The 19,630-nt window shown below is 37.7% G+C and overlaps 4 protein-coding genes across 7 annotated transcripts in view; 2 read left to right on the top strand and 2 right to left on the bottom strand.

Moving 5' to 3' along the window:
* The window catches only part of LOC107557466 (cilia- and flagella-associated protein 20-like), a 7,220-nt gene extending 6,610 nt beyond the window's left edge, over window positions 1-610 (bottom strand). For both annotated transcript variants that reach the window (XM_016240891.1, XM_016240892.1), the window contains exons 1-3: window positions 504-610; window positions 294-405; window positions 28-216 (exon numbers count right to left, since the gene is read on the bottom strand). In XM_016240891.1, the coding sequence (XP_016096377.1) occupies window positions 28-216; window positions 294-405; window positions 504-595 (393 nt within the window). In that variant the 5' untranslated portion in view covers window positions 596-610. The remainder of the gene's footprint in view (window positions 1-27; window positions 217-293; window positions 406-503) is intronic.
* LOC107557463 (E3 ubiquitin-protein ligase TRIM39-like) overlaps window positions 1-7,951 on the top strand; it is an 8,469-nt gene extending 518 nt beyond the window's left edge. The window contains exons 2-7 of one of the 2 annotated variants that reach the window (XM_016240887.1): window positions 1,859-2,412; window positions 3,759-3,845; window positions 4,479-4,712; window positions 4,794-4,932; window positions 5,803-5,838; window positions 7,293-7,951. In XM_016240887.1, the coding sequence (XP_016096373.1) occupies window positions 1,861-2,412; window positions 3,759-3,845; window positions 4,479-4,712; window positions 4,794-4,932; window positions 5,803-5,838; window positions 7,293-7,840 (1,596 nt within the window). In that variant the 5' untranslated portion in view covers window positions 1,859-1,860 and the 3' untranslated portion in view covers window positions 7,841-7,951. Of the gene's footprint in view, window positions 1-1,858; window positions 2,413-2,681; window positions 3,234-3,758; window positions 3,846-4,478; window positions 4,713-4,793; window positions 4,933-5,802; window positions 5,839-7,292 lie in introns of those variants that run through there. The other variant, XM_016240888.1, reaches the window with a different exon arrangement.
* Window positions 7,952-8,091: 140 nt separating this feature from the next.
* On the bottom strand, window positions 8,092-13,227 carry LOC107557465 (3-oxoacyl-[acyl-carrier-protein] synthase, mitochondrial-like). 2 transcript variants are annotated; one of them, XM_016240890.1, is made up of 3 exons: window positions 12,116-12,255; window positions 10,161-11,177; window positions 8,092-8,654 (listed from the first exon to the last, which is right to left on the bottom strand). In XM_016240890.1, exons 2-3 carry the CDS (start codon window positions 11,165-11,167, stop codon window positions 8,252-8,254), a joined length of 1,410 nt encoding a protein of 469 aa, XP_016096376.1. In that variant the 5' UTR covers window positions 11,168-11,177; window positions 12,116-12,255; the 3' UTR covers window positions 8,092-8,251. The 2 variants fall into 2 exon arrangements, with proteins under 2 accessions (XP_016096376.1, XP_016096375.1); XM_016240889.1 differs by lacking the exon at window positions 12,116-12,255 and adding an exon at window positions 13,163-13,227 and having other exon boundaries at window positions 8,093-8,654.
* A 120-nt stretch (window positions 13,228-13,347) lies between these two features.
* The window catches only part of trpn1 (transient receptor potential cation channel, subfamily N, member 1), a 52,360-nt gene continuing 46,077 nt past the window's right edge, over window positions 13,348-19,630 (top strand). The window contains exons 1-2 of the mRNA XM_016240893.1: window positions 13,348-13,528; window positions 15,399-15,500. Coding sequence (XP_016096379.1) covers window positions 13,391-13,528; window positions 15,399-15,500 — 240 coding nt within the window. The 5' untranslated portion in view covers window positions 13,348-13,390. The remainder of the gene's footprint in view (window positions 13,529-15,398; window positions 15,501-19,630) is intronic.

The raw sequence follows: 19,630 nt of genomic DNA, 5'->3' as shown, positions 1-19,630 counted from the left end.
GTGAAATGGGTTGGATCAGTCTCTCACCTGCACTCTCAGCGTCTCGATGTAGTTGGTGCCGTACGCCCGGCGTGTGAAGTCTGAAAGGTTAAACTGGATCTGATTCCAGCCGTCGTCCAGCCGCATGGGCATCGTGCAGATGAAGGGCTTCACGCGGGTCGTGCTCTGATAGTTACTCGCCCTGAACCTCCGCCGCACGTTCTTATCGTCCAGTACCTGAAGCGCATCACACATTCACACATTTCTGACATGGCTAATCATCTCTGAATTGTCTGAAGAAACCAGTTCTCTACCTGAACTTCGAACGTGAAATACTTCTTGAGGTTCTTGATGATCATGACGAGGAAGGGCAGTTTGATGCCGAGGGTTTTCTTGGGGTCGGCGGGACACGTGATGTAGGTGGTGCTGTGGAGATCAGACACACACACACACACGGGTCAGGTCTGATCATGATGTGTGTGTGTTCAGTGTCAGACAGATGGACGGGTCGGGGACACACTCACCTCACATTCGTCCCCTCCACCTCCAGAACCAAAGACTGGATGTCATTGTCTGTGATGCGCTTTATGTGTCCGTTCCTGACCTGCAACAGCATGCTTGTTTAGTGAGTTCATACATATTTCATGTCTACATCAACCTCTCTATCCTTTAGGTTTTATCCTTCAGGTTAATTACAGAATGTGTGTGTGTGTGTGTGTGTTTTTGTGACAAATGAGGACATAAATTTGTATAATGACAAAGGTATGACAGGTATTACAAGGAGAAGGTGACTTTTCAGGACATTACCCCATGTCCCCACTTTTCAAAACGCTTATAAATCACACAGAATGGAGTGTACTGAAAATCTGAAATAGCAGAAAGTCTCCTGTGAGGGGGAGGTTTAGGGGTAGGGTTGGTGTAGGGCAATAGAATATACGGTCTGTACAGTATAAAAACCATTACGCCTATGGGATGTCCCCACTTTTCACAAAAACTTATTTTGGGAAAAATGGCATTTTTGTGTGAGATTTAAAAAAAATAAATAGACGTAGTTTTTTGTCCATATCAGTGTGTACATGATATGAATATTCCTGTACAGTGTTATGAATATTGATGATGGGATTTTATGTTGGAAAAAGTGAAAATCTGTAAGTTCAGTGTAGAGCGATATGCAAGACATTAATTCATTATTTGTTTGTAACTAATGATACTGAGCTATTTGAAATTTGCTGATGTGAGATAATGCAATGAATATTAAAGCTGGGGTTAGTTCAATCAAAAATGAAAATTCTGTTATAAATTAATCACCCTCATGTCATTCCAAACCTGTACAAAGCTAGTTCTTCAGAACATAAAATAAGTTTTTTTTAATTCCATTGAAAGTCTATTCAACCAAAACTCTGACGCTTTAAAACATTCATAAACAGATTTAAAAAAAAAGTGAATAAATGCCTAAATTACATCTGTTCATCATATAAAGCAATTGTCTCTTCATAAGAATTGAATTAAACCACTTAATTCATATTGATTTATTTTTGGATCTCTTTACGAACATTATGAATCATCAGACTTTCAATGGAGGGGCAGAAATCTCTCAGATTTCATTAGAAATGTGTATGTAATATGTTTTGAAGATTAACTAAAGTCTTATGGGTTTGTAATGACATGAGGGTAAGTATAAGATGACAGAATTTTCGTTTTAGTGTAAACGATCCCTTTATTGCCAACCATGTTTGCCTCAAATTGTAAAAATCTGACTTTTGAGGTACTGTAAGATTTTACTGAAATAAACTTTCCTCACTTGGGAGGTGTATGTGAAGTATTTAACTTCAACTGTTCAGGAATATAAATCATTAATGTTCATCATTTATCTTTCCAGCAATGTCATCCTCCAGTGGTCCACTGACTGAGGAGCTTCAGTGCTCTATATGTCTGGATGCGTTCACTGATCCGGTCACCGCTCCATGTGGACACAACTTCTGCAAGACCTGTCTGAATAAGTACTGGGACAACAGTCAGACCTGCAACTGTCCATACTGTAAAGAAACATTCAACCAAAGACCCGATCTCAAGATCAATACCACACTCCGAGAGGTTGCTGATCACTATAAAAAGAAAAGTCCTGAGGAAACAAACGAAGTTCTGTGTGACTTCTGTGAGGAAAGAAAGCTGAAAGCCCTGAAGTCGTGTCTGGTGTGTCAGAGCTCTTACTGTGAAACTCACCTGGAGCCTCATTTGAAAGTGGCAGGTTTGAAGAAACACAAACTGATGAATCCTGTGAGTAATCTGGAGGACTATATATGTCAGAAACACGAGAGGCCTCTGGAGCTGTTCTGTAGAGATGATCGGACATGTGTGTGTCCCATGTGTGCTCTGACAGACCACAAGAACCACAACACTGTTCCTCTAGAAAAGGAGAGTGAAGAGCAGAAGGTAGACGATTTGAACAAAACTGCTTTTAAATGGTTCATATCATTTGTAATGACATGAGGGTAAGTATAAGATGACAGAATTTTCGTTTTAGTGTAAACGATCCCTTTATTGCCAACCATGTTTGCCTCAAATTGTAAAAATCTGACTTTTGAGGTACTGTAAGATTTTACTGAAATAAACTTTCCTCACTTGGGAGGTGTATGTGAAGTATTTAACTTCAACTGTTCAGGAATATAAATCATTAATGTTCATCATTTATCTTTCCAGCAATGTCATCCTCCAGTGGTCCACTGACTGAGGAGCTTCAGTGCTCTATATGTCTGGATGCGTTCACTGATCCGGTCACCGCTCCATGTGGACACAACTTCTGCAAGACCTGTCTGAATAAGTACTGGGACAACAGTCAGACCTGCAACTGTCCATACTGTAAAGAAACATTCAACCAAAGACCCGATCTCAAGATCAATACCACACTCCGAGAGGTTGCTGATCACTATAAAAAGAAAAGTCCTGAGGAAACAAACGAAGTTCTGTGTGACTTCTGTGAGGAAAGAAAGCTGAAAGCCCTGAAGTCGTGTCTGGTGTGTCAGAGCTCTTACTGTGAAGCTCACCTGGAGCCTCATTTGAAAGTGGCAGGTTTAAAGAAACACAAACTGATGAATCCTGTGAGTAATCTGGAGGACTATATATGTCAGAAACACGAGAGGCCTCTGGAGCTGTTCTGTAGAGATGATCGGACATGTGTGTGTCCCATGTGTGCTCTGACAGACCACAAGAACCACAACACTGTTCCTCTAGAAAAGGAGAGTGAAGAGCAGAAGGTAGACGATTTGAACAAAACTGCTTTTAAATGGTTCATATCATGAGGAATCAGATTTTTATTTAATCTTGTAAAACATTTTGTGAACATAAGTTTCCTCCGAAAACAGTAAAAGTGATGATACATAGGGCAACTTTTTGAGCCATGTTGCTGGGCAGTGTTGCCGTCAACGGGCAACCAGGTGAGACACAAGGCCCACAACCGATCTAAAGTATCCAGACAGAAATTTGTTGCTGTTGACGGCAACAATGCCCAAGCAACATTGCTCAAAAAATTTGAGCCATGTTGCTGGGCAGTGTTGCCGTCAACGGGCAACCAGGTGAGACACAAGGCCCACAACCGTTCTAAAGTATCCAGACAGAAATTTGTTGCTGTTGACGGCAACAATGCCCAAGCAACATTGCTCAAAAAAGTTGCCCCGTGTATCATCAGGGCATGTCAAAACTTTTCCAGGCCCCAAAACACCCTCGACCCCAGAGGGTTAAATGTCTGTTATAAACGTGTCTGTGTTGGTCTATGTCTATAGATGAAGATTCAAGATGAAGTACAGCAGATGATCCAGAACAGAATCAAGAAGATTCAAGACATCAAACACTCAGCAGAAGCCAGAAAAGTGAGCTGAAAATAATTGAATTCAATTTAATATACACTAGTCAACATTTGAAGTGGATCAAAACCTTTCATCAAAGTTGTCCTAAAAGCAAAATGCGTTGATGATTAACTTTTTTGATCCAATTCAAATGTTGACTACGATAGTTCCAGTTCTTCAAGAGTCCTGATATACAGTCCAACAGTACCGGTACTTGTTTTCACTTTTTGTATCATTCCGCTATAGTCTGGGGATTTTACAGTCACTCTTTCTGCCTTACCATATTCTAGACCTAACAACTGGTTCCTATCAATAAGCAGTAATTAGGAGTTTACTAGTGTTAATCGTGAATATGTGTTCCCCAATGATGGCGATCCAAAATCTTGCATGATTTGAGGAATCATTCAGTGCAAGACACAGTTTAATACTTTCTTTGAGCACATTTTAACGTCCCCTAAAATTGACGGTATGAGCAATAGTAACACTAATTCTTGCCTTAGCAAACACCACTAATAATTTGTTGTGAATATGTGTTCCCCAATGATGGCGATCCAAAATCTTGCATGATTTGAGGAATCATTCAGTGCAAGACACAGTTTAATACTTTCTTTGAGCACATTTTAAATTCCCCTAAAATGACTTGACCTGGTTCACCAGAGAAGCACAGAGATGGAGAAAGCAGCTCGTGTTGAGTTCTTCACTGATCTCATCCGCTCCATTGAGAGATGTCAGACTGAACTGCTGGAGACGGTGGACGAGCAGCAGAAAACAGCAGGGAAACAGGAGGAAGAGCTCATTGAAGAGCTGGAGCAGGAGATCAGTGAGCTAACGTTGAAAAGCACTGAGCTGGAGCAGCTCTCACACACTGAAGATCACCTCCATCTCCTACAGGTCAGTCAACATCTCTCTGATCAATGATAATGCAGTATGACACTCCCCGTGCTGAAGGGTTTCTCCTCTCTCCTGCTGTAGGTTTACTCGTCCCTGTGCAGCCCTAGAAACACCAGGAACTGGCCTGAGATCAGTGTGGAGACTCATGAGAGTCTGGAGACTCTGAGGAGAGCTCTGACTCAACTGCAGGACACTATAGATGAGAAATTCACACAGACCGGTACATATATTTATCATAATTTAATGTCATTAATATAGAATAAATCAGGTTCAAGCTGAAATACAAGTATGTGAACGTGTTCGTGGCTCATTATCAGCAATTGTTAATACCTATTCATTTCAGAAACCATGCATGGAGGAGAAACTACAAAGAGAAACATTAATTTATATTCACTCTGTGTTCTATTGTTTTACCTTTCAGCTGTTTCATTAATATTTTGTGAATACATTTTCTAAGAGTATCTATGAACAATTGTGTGCAGATCCATCTTAGCAGCTCAGAATTTTAAATATTTCACCAGACAATCAAACTGATGGACATCAAGCAAATTTGTTCTTTGTGAGAGGAAGGATGTGTGTGTATGTGTGTGTGTGTGTGTGTACTTGTACAGCTATCTTTGTGAGGACGAGTTTGAGTTTTAGACCATCGGAGTGATGACAAAGAGAGTAAAGTGAGAACATTTTGGATGGTCCTCAATTTCTGAGACCCCTTTAAAGGCCTGTTTGAGGGTCAAGACTTTGTTTTAGGGATCAGGTTATAATTTGGTAAAAGTTAGGTTTAGGGTAAGGGTTTGGGTGAGGCACTTAGTTCTGATGGGTAGGGTTAGGGTAAGGAGCTGGAGATTGCATTGTGGCAGTGAATGTCCTCACAAAGATAGATGTAGGTTGTGTGTGTGTGTGTGTGTGTGCAATTTCAGGCCTGCATCTCAAAACAGCAGCTAGGCTGGGTTGGGCTTTAATTGTTTTTCATTTTGTTCATCTTTGTTAAAGAGACTGATCAAATAAAAAGTTTTGTACACAGTTCTTTAAACATGTCTTTATGTTCATACATAAACATTTCAAAGATCTCATGATGTTTTAATGTCATTAGTCTCTACAGAGCTGAAGTGGATGCAGCAGTATGCAGGTACAGTGATGTCTGCTCTACTCATTTTACATTCATACAGCTTTATTTTATTTGTACATTTCAATAGAGCTTTATTTTTGTACTACAGTCTGATTAGAAACTGAATCAAATATTAAAATGCCCCTATTGTGCCATTTTAAAGGTTCCTCATTTTGTTTTGGAAGTCCCCTACAATAGGTCTACATCCAACCAAGGCCAAATCTCATAATATACATTCCAGCATCAGTGCTTTTCTCACAGTGTCTGAAATGGTTTGTTCAGCCATCCGGTGACTCTAAACTCTTCATTTTTTTGAGCCTACTCTGCTCTGATTAGTCAGATGACCCAGGCTGTTGTGATTGGTCTGGTGTCAGAAACAAAAAGCCAATTACCATAACTGAATTTCAGCTTCTGATGCTTCCTCAGCACGCATAAACACAGTGATACAAACAGTAATGATGATGGTGGTTTTATCAATTCGAGTACTCATCCTTTGGAAGTGCATGTAAAGTAGATTTGCTTTGACACCCAGAAAAGTGTCGACATGTATTTGAGGGTCAAAGTAGATGTTGTTCATGGGCAGCCAATCTGAAGACCACATGCTGGCATTACCCTGTTGAAAAAACCAGCATATACTGGTTAGGTATGTTCTGAAGCATGGCTGCTGGTTTGAGCTGATTTAAGCTGGTCCTTAGCTGGTCCTAAGCAACTAGCTCCTGCTCAGGACCAGCTTAGGAACAGCACATGACCAGCTAAGTTTCAGCTTCTGATGCTTCCTCAGCACGCATAAACACAGTGATACAAACAGTAATGATGATGGTGGTTTTATCAATTCGAGTACTCATCCTTTGGAAGTGCATGTAAAGTAGATTTGCTTTGACACCCAGAAAAGTGTCGACATGTATTTGAGGGTCAAAGTAGATGTTGTTCATGGGCAGCCAATCTGAAGACCACATGCTGGCATTACCCTGTTGAAAAAACCAGCATATACTGGTTAGGTATGTTCTGAAGCATGGCTGCTGGTTTGAGCTGGTTTGAGCTGGTCCTAAGCAACTAGCTCCTGCTCAGGACAAGCCAGCACTTGACCAGCTCATGACCAGATAAAGACCAGCTAAAACCAGCTCAAACAAGCAGCCATGCTTCAAAACATACCTAACCAACATATGCTGTTTTTTTCAAAAGGGTATGCAGATTTGTTAGAAACGTACATGGCTTTGTGCAGAAAGTAAGACTTGATTCACTGACGACTCGTTTTGGCAGTTCAGAATCGGTTCTTTCTTTTGATAGACAATAACTCTTATTGTGCACTTTGATCTTTGCAGACCTTTTACATTCACAAACAGCTTTATTAAACACTACATGAAAGGTAATATCTGAAAAGGCATAATAGGGGCACTTTAACCTGTCATAATCCTAATCATAAACTCAAAATCTGTCTACAGTAAAGTTGTGATTCATATTCTTTGTTTTCTCAGTGGATGTGACTCTGGATCCTGACACAGCTCATCCTGATCTCATCCTGTCTTATGATGGAAAACAAGTGAGATGTGGAGACATTAAACAAAAGCTCCCATATAGCCCAAAGAGATTTACTTACTGTCCAAATGTCTTGGCAGAGGAGGGATTCTCCTCAGGGAAGTTTTATTTTGAGGTGCAGGTGAAGGGAAAGACTGAATGGGAATTAGGAGTGGCCAGAGAATCCATTAAAAGGAAGGGAAAGATCACACTGAGTCCTGAGGATGGATTCTGGACTCTGTGGCTGAGAAATAAGAATCAGTATGCAGCTCTCTCTAGTCCCTCTGTCCCTCTGGCTCTAAGAGTGAGGCTGCAGCGCATCGGTGTGTTTGTGGATTATGAGAAGGGACTGGTCTCCTTTTATGATGTGGAGTCCAGCTCCCATATCTACTCTTTTACTGGTCAGTCTTTTACTGGCAAACTCTATCCAGCTTTTGGTCCATCCTTGAGCTTTAATGGTAGAAACTCAGCCCCTCTGATCATCACACCTGTCAATTCCAATCAATGAATTTACACTCTCAGGCTGTGTGTCAAAGCATTTTTAGCCAGCTGAAAATAAATGCTTAGGAGACGCAGCATTTAGCTAGAGTGAAATGTTCTTCTGAGCATTATTTTTCATAGCAATAATGAGATGTCATCTGGTACAGACATGGATACCTAGAGAACAGCAATATTTACTTCTCCACTGTTGTTCAGCATGTGACGATCGGTGATATTTCTCCCACCCCTCCGCCGCTGTGATTCATCAATAGCAAACCACAACCATCCAATCAATTACTCACTACACTCACTCTTGTTCCAGAATCTGTTTCACTCCAATACAATAAACGTCACAATAGGGAAGAAAAGACTACTGCAACTTCCACTTAATGAAATACCAGTGGATTTGAACCGAAATCATCCATCTGCATTACAGTGATCACACACTCGCGAGACACAGAGAAGCGTTTGTTCCCCCGAAGCCGAATGAGTTGGTGAGAGCGACTCTGCGTCCGCTGGAGCTCCAGGTCTGCGCTGTGCAGGGCACATAGTTCAGGTCAAACTCTGGCTCGGTGCGGTCCAGGTTGAGGGTGGGCAGCAGGATGCTGTGGTGACAGGCGAGGGCAGTGAAGGCGGCCTCCAGCGCTCCGGCGGCTCCCAGCAGATGACCGCTCGCTCCTTTAGTGGAGGACACGGCCAGTGAGTACGCATGCTGCTCAAACAGTCTCTTAATGGCGGCGTTCTCCGCGGCGTCCCCGAGTGGCGTGGAGGTGGCGTGAGCATTGACATACATCACGTCTGAAGGAGACACTCCAGCATCACGGAGAGCAGCAGCCATGCACCTGAAACACAGCAGGAGAAGCTGCATAATTCACTACTGGATGATCCCTACAATTATATCTAAGCATATGAAATTCTAGCAGTAGTATATTTTTATTTAATGCCATGTCAGCATCTCTTAGGTTATTTACATGGCAAAAAAAATACAAGTATAACAAATACAATAAAAAACACATTATATACACGTTATATTACACAAGATTTTTTACATTAACATGAAAAATTCTAAAACTTTTTTTGCCAAAATTATACTAAACTTTTTAAGTGAGTTCACTTCATAAAAGAGTTTTCTACATACATTAAAAGCGAGACGGTTCAATAAAATATGTTTGACAGAAAGGGGAATCTTGCAAAGCATGCATCGAGTCGGGTCTAAGCATATGAAATAAAACAATATCTACGCATACAAATGTCATCACGTTTGAAATGTCAACTGCCTACATATATTTAATAAAACCCTAAAATTAAGTATGCATTAAAATTAAATGTAATAACAAATGTGAAAATATTTTATTTTTGATTAATCAAAATGCGCAGTACTTTTTTAACAATAGCAAAAGTATGTGTAACCTCTTTGAACGGTGTCTTATATTTGTACTATCCATGTTTTTGTTTTTTTCTTTTCGGATTAATATATAATGTTCTGTAATGCCTGTTACCAAACAATGTTATATATGATTTCTGCTATGTTGCAATAAAAAAAAAGTCTAGGTTACGAAAAAAGTGTTTACTTGTATACTAATAAGTGTACGTAAAGGGCTGTATGCCATTATTTTATATATTATACACACAGTCTCTTAAACTTTAAGTATTTGATCGTTTTTTTTAATCCTTTGATAAACTATAATTGCAGATTCTATCATTTATTCTATTCCATAATTTAATAATTCCATTACAAAGTATTTTAACTTTAAGTATATATTAAAAGAAAATTAAATGTAGAAATTCTGTTTTAAAAAATTTTAATTTATGATCAATCAACTTTGCACATTACTTCCCCCCCAACAAATATACAAAGTACTATTTGAACTATGTGCTTTTTCTTTTCTGTTTAATATTTTTTCCATGTTCTTGATTGTCTATCATCAGTTTAAGTTTAGTATCATTGATACCCAATAATATATTTTCTTAAAATATTGAATTAGATTTTATGTTAGCATTTACTGTTTTTTTTTTTAGTAATTGTCATTTTATTAGTTTAAAAAAAAAATCTAAATCTATGACATATATAGTCTCTATAGTATTAATTTTCTTTATTAGTTTATTATTTAGTCTTAGTTGTTTTAGTATTTCAACTTAAGCTAATAAAATAAGTTGAAGTTTATTATATATGATTTCGGTTACCATTTGTTTTATTTCAAGAAATGAAAATGTATTTTTATGGTTCTAGTTTTAGATAATAACCCTATCTGTCTTCAAATAAGGTTTTATATAATTTGTGCGGTGTTACGTTGCAATCAAAATAGTGTCGGGTTTATTTTCTATGCTATTGGGCAAAACAGGTTTACCGGAAGGCTCCGTCTCCATCTGCGGTTGGAGCCGTGATGTGGCTGGCGTCTCCAGAGAGCCCATATCCCAGCACCTCTGCGTACACCCGCGCACCCCTCTTCTCTGCATGTCTGTACTCCTCTAAAACGAGCACGGCTGCCCCTTCTCCCATCACAAACCCCTCTCTGTCTGGATGAAACGGGCGCGAGGCGAGTCTGGGCTCCTGGTTCCAGTTGGTGCTGAGGGCCCGAGCGCGAGCGAACCCGGCGATGGACAGCGGACTGACGCAGGCCTCCGTCCCGCCGGCGAGCATCACCTCGGCGTCACCGTGAGCGATGAAACGGGCAGCGTCGCCGACAGCGTGAGCTCCCGTGGTGCATGCGGTGGACACGGCGTGATTGGGACCCTTGAGTTTGTGTTTGATGCTTATGTGTCCTGCGGCCATGTTGACCAGGATGCGAGGGACGAAAAATGGACTGACTTTGCTGTAACCGCGTGTTTGAAAGGCCGAGGCCATCCGAGCGATTTCCTCCAGAGACACCATACCCATCCCGACCGCCACACCGGTGCTCAGCTGCTCCTCTGGGCTTCTGGGAAACCATCCGCAATCCTCAAGAGCCAATTGAGCGGCACCGACGGCCATAACCGTGGCTGGAGACATGCCGTTGATCTCTCCTTTGGACGCAAATGCCTCTTCGTTGAAATCTCCAGGTTTATCTCCTCGCGGCACACGGGCCGCCACCTTACAGGGGACAGTCTTATACTCTTCTGGGTCCAGAGCAACCAAGCCGCTTTCTCCACCAATCAGACGCTGCCAGGGCAGAGCACTTCCTGTCCCGAGGGGAGAAACGAGCCCGATGCCAGTGATCACCACCCTCCTGTGACTCTGAGCTGCTCTAGTGTAGCGTCTCAAACACATGCAGCTCTTCACAGTGGACAGAGAGCCACCATAGAGTCTCAGTAACATCTTCTGACAGCATCTCAGAGACATTGTGGCCAGTCTGTGCTGAGAAGACTGAGGCCACATCAGACCTTCACTGCAAAAAATTATGAAAAATAGAAGTAGTTAATGGTGTAATTGCTGCAGTCTTAATTTCATGCCATATATCATAGTACAAAAATCATGATAAAACAACAAGAAAAAGTTTATTTTATCTATTTTTATTTATTTAATACAATTGTTTAATAACAACATTTGAGTGAATAGTGAAAACACACATTAACCATATAATATATATATATATATATATGAATAAATGTAGATTTAATTTGCAAAAACAGGTAATCATGTTTTATATTGTGCATTCCAATTAATCTCAATCAAACTGCAGTTTGGTTATTTTGATTAGGTAAAAAAAAAAAGCTACTGTTCATTAAAATAATAAAAACATGATTTTTATTAGAGTTTATATATATGACAACAAAGCCAATCTGACATGCTATCATATTATAATATATATCATATCTTTATTAGCATACATATTATCATATCTAAAACTCTCTCTAAATGCTGTGTTGCAACAAAGCATGAAATTATTAATGCATTAACATTATAGATGCATAGATTAAGCACATCAAAGATTTATGAAAAATAACAGAAATTATGCTAAAACTGTACATATATGCAGTTTAAATGGGTTTAGATATAATAGATGTGATAATAAATATCGTTATTTTGGCTCAGTTGTCACTGATTGAAATGTCACCTACTCAGATATCTTTATTAAAATCAATTATACATTAAAAGGTATATATTAGCTATATATTAAACTGTACTTAAATAAGTTTTTAAAATGTTGACTATGCTTTCAAACAAAGAATAACCTTGAAAGATAATATCACACTTTCAAGCTCCATTCACTCAGCATCATGCACGGAATATTGTAATGCATGAATTGACATCCATCCACTTAATTAACGGAAATACATGTCACACAGAATTATAACTAACAAGTAATTAAACTCAAATACGCACTTGTAATCAAGCGGATTCAGCAGCGGCTGAAGTAAACAGACCAGAGACCGACAGTGGCTGACTTCCGGTTCATGTCGATTTCTATAATAAAAGTCTCCAGATTTTGTACTAAAAGTCCTCGTTTGATGGATCAGAAATCGCGATTTACGTATTCTAATCCAAATTACTAATTATTAATATTAATGCGACTCATAATAATAATAGGAATACTAATGTATTTTATTAGATTATCTATATTATGAAATTATAAAAACGAGCAGTCCTGTTATTACTAACAGGTTGAGGAAATGCAAGCAGTGCTGGGAGAAGCGAGGCCAATGGAAACCCAGCAGGCTGAGGACATCTACTGGTTAAAGCCGTGTAAATGCAATGAGAACAGCAAAAATTTACGTACTTACCATTTTTAGTATTTATTCTGTGCACTAACATTATGCAACAACACTTTTAAAGAGACAATAATGTTAACAACGTAATTATAAAACTGACTGGTAATACATTTAGCCTCGAGATTAGTGACAACCATGCATTTAGCCTAACTTTACTGGCTTGCGTTGATTTTTGCGTAACGTTACGCGTCACAGGTGCGTTTTCACGTAACGTTACGCGAGAAGCGTACGCGGCTGCCGAATAATGCAGCGTGCGAAAACGTCCGAAATAAAAATATATTAATTTCTACATGTAGTATGAAAACGTAAAAATGTGGGTAAAATCCTTTCTTTGATTAGATTTTAATAAAGTGATCTCTGATTGGTTGGTCACGTGGTGCCGCTCGCGAGCGCTGCGTCTGCAGTTCAGTTAAAAACGAGCGCGTTTAAAATACCTTAGATTTATTTTGTTAAATTTACCATGCTAGACCAAATTAAACGTTATGTGGTCAAGCGAAAACACATTTCCATTGCAGATGGACCCGATTTCACCCGTAAATAGAGATTGAGTAATTATATTTTAGCATTAAAAACGTCGATGTTGATTCTGAGGTAACGTTAAACAACAGCAGCAGCGGTAAAGTCGAGCTGAATGGCTGTTTTCGGCAGCTTCAGCTCTTACTGTTCTGTCGCTTTTCTGTTGTTTCAATGGTCTTTTTTGTTGAATCCAGGGTAACAGAAGGCGGAGTTTGCAAACTTTAACAGAGGAATGCTCGCTTTATACCTCCTACCAAGAGGGAGGAACCGTTAGACCCGCACCTGCAGCGGATCTTTTAGATGAACGTGCTTTTGTCATGGTGTTGACAGACGCGTATGCTTTGGTTCCTGTGAGGTTATTTTGTGGTCTTGTATGATGTCCTACAGCTCCTGTGTGCCCGGGACCCCTCAGCGCCTGATGCCTCTGGCCCTCGGGGGAGATTGGATGGCACTGGAGCAGAAGCTCAAGGCGCTGGAGAAAGGAGATCCGGAGCTCCTCCAGCTCGACGAGGTGAGATGCACTGACTGAAGGAGCTTTTTTATTGCATGGTTAAAAGCAGAGTTCAGTTATGAAAAAAAAAAAAACATATTGATGTTTGAATTCATCATATTTTATTATGACTGTGTTATAGAATTTTTAGAGTGAAAATAAAAAAAATATATATGTATAAAAGAATAAAAATTTTACATTTTAAAAGTATTTAATTACAGTTTTTGTTATTTTAATAAATGTTTATTGTGTGTATAAAATTAAACTTAATTGAACTATATTAAATTAATAACGTTTATTGTGTGTGTGTGTGTGTGTGTGTGTGTGTGTGTGTGTATACATTAGTGCTGTCAAATGATTAATCGCATCCAAAATAAAAGTTGTTGTTTACATGGTATGTGTTAGGGATGCACCGATATGAAAATTTTGGCCGATACCGATAACAAACGAACAGCGCGCATCTGAAGTGTCTCTGAAGGAAATAATGCATTATTTATCGGCTTTAAGATATCGGCCAAATTTTCTTATCAGGCCGATACCGATAACAGAAAAAATGAACATTTATCGGCCGATACCGATATGGTGGCCGATATATCGTGCATCCCTAGTCTGTGTGTGTGTACTGTGTATATCTATTATGTATATATAAATACACACACATGCATGTATATATATTCAAGAAAAATATGTTCTGTTTATATATTTAGTATATTTGTATGTAATATAAATTATATGAATATAAATATATACATGTAAATATTTTCAAAACATGCTGTGTGTGTGTCTTTATATATACATAATAAATATACACAGTACACACACATACTGTATATTATGTAAACAAAAACTTTTATTTTGTATGCGATTAATCGTTGGACAACACTAATATATATATATGTGTGTGTAGTAATAAAAATGTATTAATAAAATGAACGTTTAATTTATTTAATACATTTTAATTAGTCTGTATATTAGTCTAGTATTAAAATTAAACTAGAAAAAAGTATTATTAATTTTGAATTATTAAAATATATTAAATACATCATATATAAAGAATTACTGTAAAATGTAACTAATTAACATATATTAAATTCATAAGCATTTATTGTGTTTATATATGCATACACATAAATGTTTAGTAATTTATTTAATGTTTTAATTAGTCTAATTACATTTGAAGTCTTTTTCAATTTCCATTTTTTTTAATTTATTTATTAGTTTTTTTTATTTATTTCTTCAAGTCAAAGGAATGTTCAATCAATAAACATTTATTGTATGTATGCGTATGCATGTGTTGCATATTTAATTTTCTGGTGTTTACTGTTTTATAATACAAACCAATATATTTACCGTAACTGGTGTGTATTATGAAACTACTGTAATTATATACCATTAAAAAAAATTATAATGAAATACTTGTACTGTCTGAACTTGTATTGTGTTAATACAGACTTTCAGATAACTTGTCACAAACAATGGATATTATAATACAAACCAATATATTTACCGTAACTGGTGTGTATTATGAAACTACTGTAATTATATACCATTAAAAAAAAATTATAATGAAATACTTGTACTGTCTGAACTTGTATTGTGTTAATACAGACTTTCAGATAACTTGTCACAAACAATGGATCTGTGTAATGTGTTTTAGCAAAACAAAAAGGTTCCTAAAATCAGTACAGCTGTGTGCTTATGCAGTGTTGAAGATGCTGTACTAAAAAGAACCTTGAAGAATATTTTTTGTATTTGTATGTTGAATCTGTTCAACATTTATATTGATTTCCCTCTTGTGAAATCCAAGCACTTCAGCTGTGAATATAAGCGCAGTACTGAATCATTTCTCTCCGCGGTGAAATATTGACTATGTTCCCTTGTTCTCCCGCAGGAGTCTGGCTTGAGCCTCCTGATGGTCGCGGTGCGAGAGAGCCGTCTGTCTATCGTTGACAGGTTGCTGGAACTGGGGGTCCATCCAAGTGACAAAACGAAGGTAGGAGTTTCCCATCGTCTGGAATCATGTCTTAACTTAAATAACTCCCACTCCTCTGAGACAAAACTAGAACACGCCACTCAACGCAGATGTTGTTCATTAGTAGCAGGCAATTAAGCTTTTAATGGAAACGGTTCAGTGGTTTTGAAGTTATTAAATAGCACTAGATTTTCTGAAGCGAAGCTGCTAGGGTGTTTGCTATGTGAAAAGTTCACCCAAGAAAGAAAAGTAGCTGAAGTTGTACTCACTCTCAGGCCGTCCAAAATGTACATGAGTTTGTTTCTTCATCTAAAGAGATTTGGAGCAATTACATCACTTGCTCACCTCTGCAGTGAATGGGTGCCGTCAGAATGAGAGTCCAAACAGCTGATAAAAACATCACAATAATCCACACCACTCCAGTCCATCAATGAATGTCTTGTGAAGCAAAAAGTTGCATGTTTGTAAAAAACAGATCCATCATTGACTTCAAACCGTTTGCTTCCAGCTAAAATACGAGTCTTATATTCATAATAACGCTTTCTCTGGTGAAAAAGTCGTCTTTGAATCAGGAGAGAAATATGCACAGATCAAGCGCTGTTTACAAAACGGTTCTAAACAAATATATGGCTGGATTTTGATGTAAGAGTCAACAGGAGATGGACTTTTCATTGGAGGAAGTGTTATTATAGACTGTTTTAGCTGGAGACAACGGTTTGAAGTTAGTTTGTTTCTTACAAACATGCAGCTTTTTGCTTCACAAGATGTTAATACATTAACTGGATTTGTGTGGAATATTGTGGTGTTTTTATCAGCTGTTTGGACTCTCATTCTGACGGCACCCATTCACTGCAGAGCATCCATGGCTGAGCAAGTGATGTAATGCTACATTTCTCCAAATCTGATGAAGAAACAAACTCATCTACATTTTGGATGACCCGAGGATGAGGACATTTTCAGCAGTTCCACATTTTTGGGGGAACTATTCCTTTTCCTCATTTTAGGTGTTTGCTCAAATCCCAATTTATTGTCTTATTAATTTTTTATGCGGTCATGAAATCTGACACATAAAGCGTGTAATGTTTTAGCTGTACTACAGTATGTAGATGTCAATATCTGAGTTTTACAGCTCAGTGGACGCCTCATGAGTAATTGTCACTCTGTGGGTGTTTAAAAGTGCAGCTCGGATCAACTGTGAGCAGTAGGCTGAATCTGACAGGAAAAATAAAGAGGTGACGAAACTTGGAATAGGACGTTTGTGTGAGAGTGAGTGAGTGGGCGAGAGAGTTTTACAGCAAATCTGTCCGCCTGTTCAACATGTGCTGCTCTTCCAAAAGCATCAGCTTTTTCATGTATGTGAGTGTATATATAGAGAAATTAATGTTGTTATTCAGCAAGGAGATGTTAAATTGATCAAAAGTGACAGTAAAGACATTTATAATGTCGTTCTTTTGAACTTTCTAATCATCAAAGAATCCCGAACTAGATAATTTATCACAGTTTCCACAAAAATATGAAGCAGCGCAACTGTTTTCAGCATGATAATAATCAGAAATGTTTCTTGAGCAGCGAATCAGCATATTAGAATGATTTCTGAAGATCATGTGACACTGAAGACTGGAGTAATGATGCTGAAAATCCAGCTTTGATCACAGAAATAAATGACATTTTACAGTATATTCACTTAGAAAGCAACTATTTTAAATTATAATAATATTTCACAATATTACCGTTTTTACTATATTTTTGTACAAATAAATGCTGCCTTGGTGAGCAGAAGAAACTTCTTTAAAATTTTCCAATCCAAAACCTTTGAATGGTAGTGTTTTATTTTATTCGCTTATGTTATTTATTTTATAGCACACATTCCTTGTCTTATTATGAGCAAAAGCTATACTATTAGTTTAAAAACAAATGTGGATTGCAGCTCAGATCATTTGGTCTTGGAAAAATTTGATGAGAAGTGTTTAAGGTCGACTGAGATCTCAGTTTGAGACATTTAGGGTTTTTTTTCTGAAAAGTCTTTCTATAAGGAGAGAGCTTGAGCAAAGTTTCCATTTGTTCTCAAATTGAATTTCATTGCTGTCTAGGAGAAACGATTGGTATCATTTAAATACATCTCATTTCTAATTGAAGAAGTGATGATAAACCTGAGTGCGGAATCTGTGAGATATTACGGTGAAGTAATGCAGTATGTTGTGACTGTGAGTGTCACAGTGAGAACTTTTCCTCATGGTTGGACTGTGGTTAGTTTAATTCTTGTTGGGTGTTTTGACTGGTTGGTCCTCATCTGTGGTGACTTTTACAAGCTATATTTCTGCATATTCAAAGGGAAAATGCAGTAAAGAAAATGTGGTGTAAGATTTACTTTAAACTTTTTTCACTCAGAAATTGCTAGTAAATTTAATAAATAATTACAAAGAAATAGTAAGTAACACATTGAATTAAATTTGAAATTTTGAAGTAGAAAGACTGAGATATCATATTCTTGCTAAGTGTATTGCAGTAATAAGTTACAACTTAGAAAAAAGTACAGTGTATAATTTATTTTTAGGTATAAATTTGTCAAAAACAGTGATGTAATCAAATAAAGTCATAAAACTGTGATTTAATTCATCTTAAAATGTAATCAGATGAAAATAGCAATGATGTTAATTTTTTAGCAAACAAAATGCTGCTTAAAAGAGGTTAGCTGTTAAATTAAAACATGGACAAAACTGTAATTTCTTTTTTAAAAGTATTAATAATTTTATTATTATTGAATTAAACATGAAATTTTGAAATAAAAATAATTAAATAGTATTTACTTGTAAAATGTATTTCAGTAATCTTTGTTTTATGTACAACTTCCGAAAAAAAGAAAACACTTTTTTTTTTTTACCGTGTGTGTCAATAATAAATAATTTTTTTAAATGTATTTATTTATTTCTGTGTAAAGTTGCTAGAATGTCGTGGATGAATAGTGAGTGATTTCTAGGTGTTTTCATAGTGTCGTTTGGCTGAAATGTTGTTTCCACTCAGCATGTTTTTTAGTTTTGTGTTTTTTGGCACTTTGCTGAGCTGCATTTTAATTTTATGCTGTTTTGTTTCGTAGCTCTCTGGTACCTTTCACCGTCCATCACTTTTGTTTCAGGGGACGAGTGGAAATGAGTTATGACGAGTTGTTTGTCTGTACTTGAGGTTCTCCAAAACCCATGAGGTCTGGATTCAGCCCAGCTCCTGTTTCCCATCGCATGTATTGAATTACCCTATAGATTTCTGCTGATGTGAATACTAGTTTTGGACACCGTGTGGTGAACGATGCTTGAATCAATAACTCATGGGATGTGGGATCTTTCAGTCGCTTGCCAGTTATCTATCAAAACCGGTTGGTTCAAAATGTGCAGAAGTTTAGTAGTGGAAACCTCACTGGGACTAGAAGTGATTCACTAAAAAATTCCTCTGCGTAATATCTTCCATCCATCTTTGGATGTGTCTGGAATGCTCTTTACCGTGTGTTCATGACGTTTAGGGGTTTGGAGAAGCGCGCATAGCCTTTTTCAGGTGCGGAGAGCTGGGATCCGATGTCTTTGGCACGCTGTGGTTTAAACCAGGGAAGATTAGTGAACAAAAGAGATTCTTTACTGTCTGCATTTGGATGTCAAGGAAAGTATGAGGTACATTATTAAAGCAATATTCTCCAAATTACGTCTTTATTCATGTTCCAATTGACATAATTGTCCTAGTTTCTGTAAGTTTGGCGTCGACTAATGAAGTTGCTTAGACACAAAGGTCAGTCGCAGGCTGTGTTCTAAAACCTAGTGAACCTCCATACTGTCTAGTGTCTACATAGGCAGCTGCCTTCTAAGTCATCATCGACTGAATTGGAAGCTCAATTGATTTGAAACACTCTACTTGTTGCAGACAGCAAGTCCTTGTGTGAAGCACACATGAGGCTAAACAATTCAGTAAAAGCAGTAGGCTAAATTGTGAAATACTACCATTTCAAATAACTGTTTTCTATTGTAATATATTTTAAAATGTAATTTATTTCTGTGATCAAAGCCGAATCATCATTGCTCCAGTCTTCAGTGTCACATGGTCCTTCAGAATCATTCTGATATGCTGATTTGCTGCTCAAGAAACATTTATTATTATTATTATTATTATTA

The sequence above is a fragment of the Sinocyclocheilus grahami genome, unplaced genomic scaffold, assembly GCF_001515645.1.
Source record: "Sinocyclocheilus grahami isolate Dianchi unplaced genomic scaffold, SAMN03320097.WGS_v1.1 scaffold603.1, whole genome shotgun sequence".
Lineage (NCBI taxonomy): Eukaryota > Metazoa > Chordata > Actinopteri > Cypriniformes > Cyprinidae > Sinocyclocheilus > Sinocyclocheilus grahami.
The sequence above is the reverse complement of the archived record's forward strand: the minus strand, read 5'-3'. Positions and strand labels throughout refer to the sequence as shown.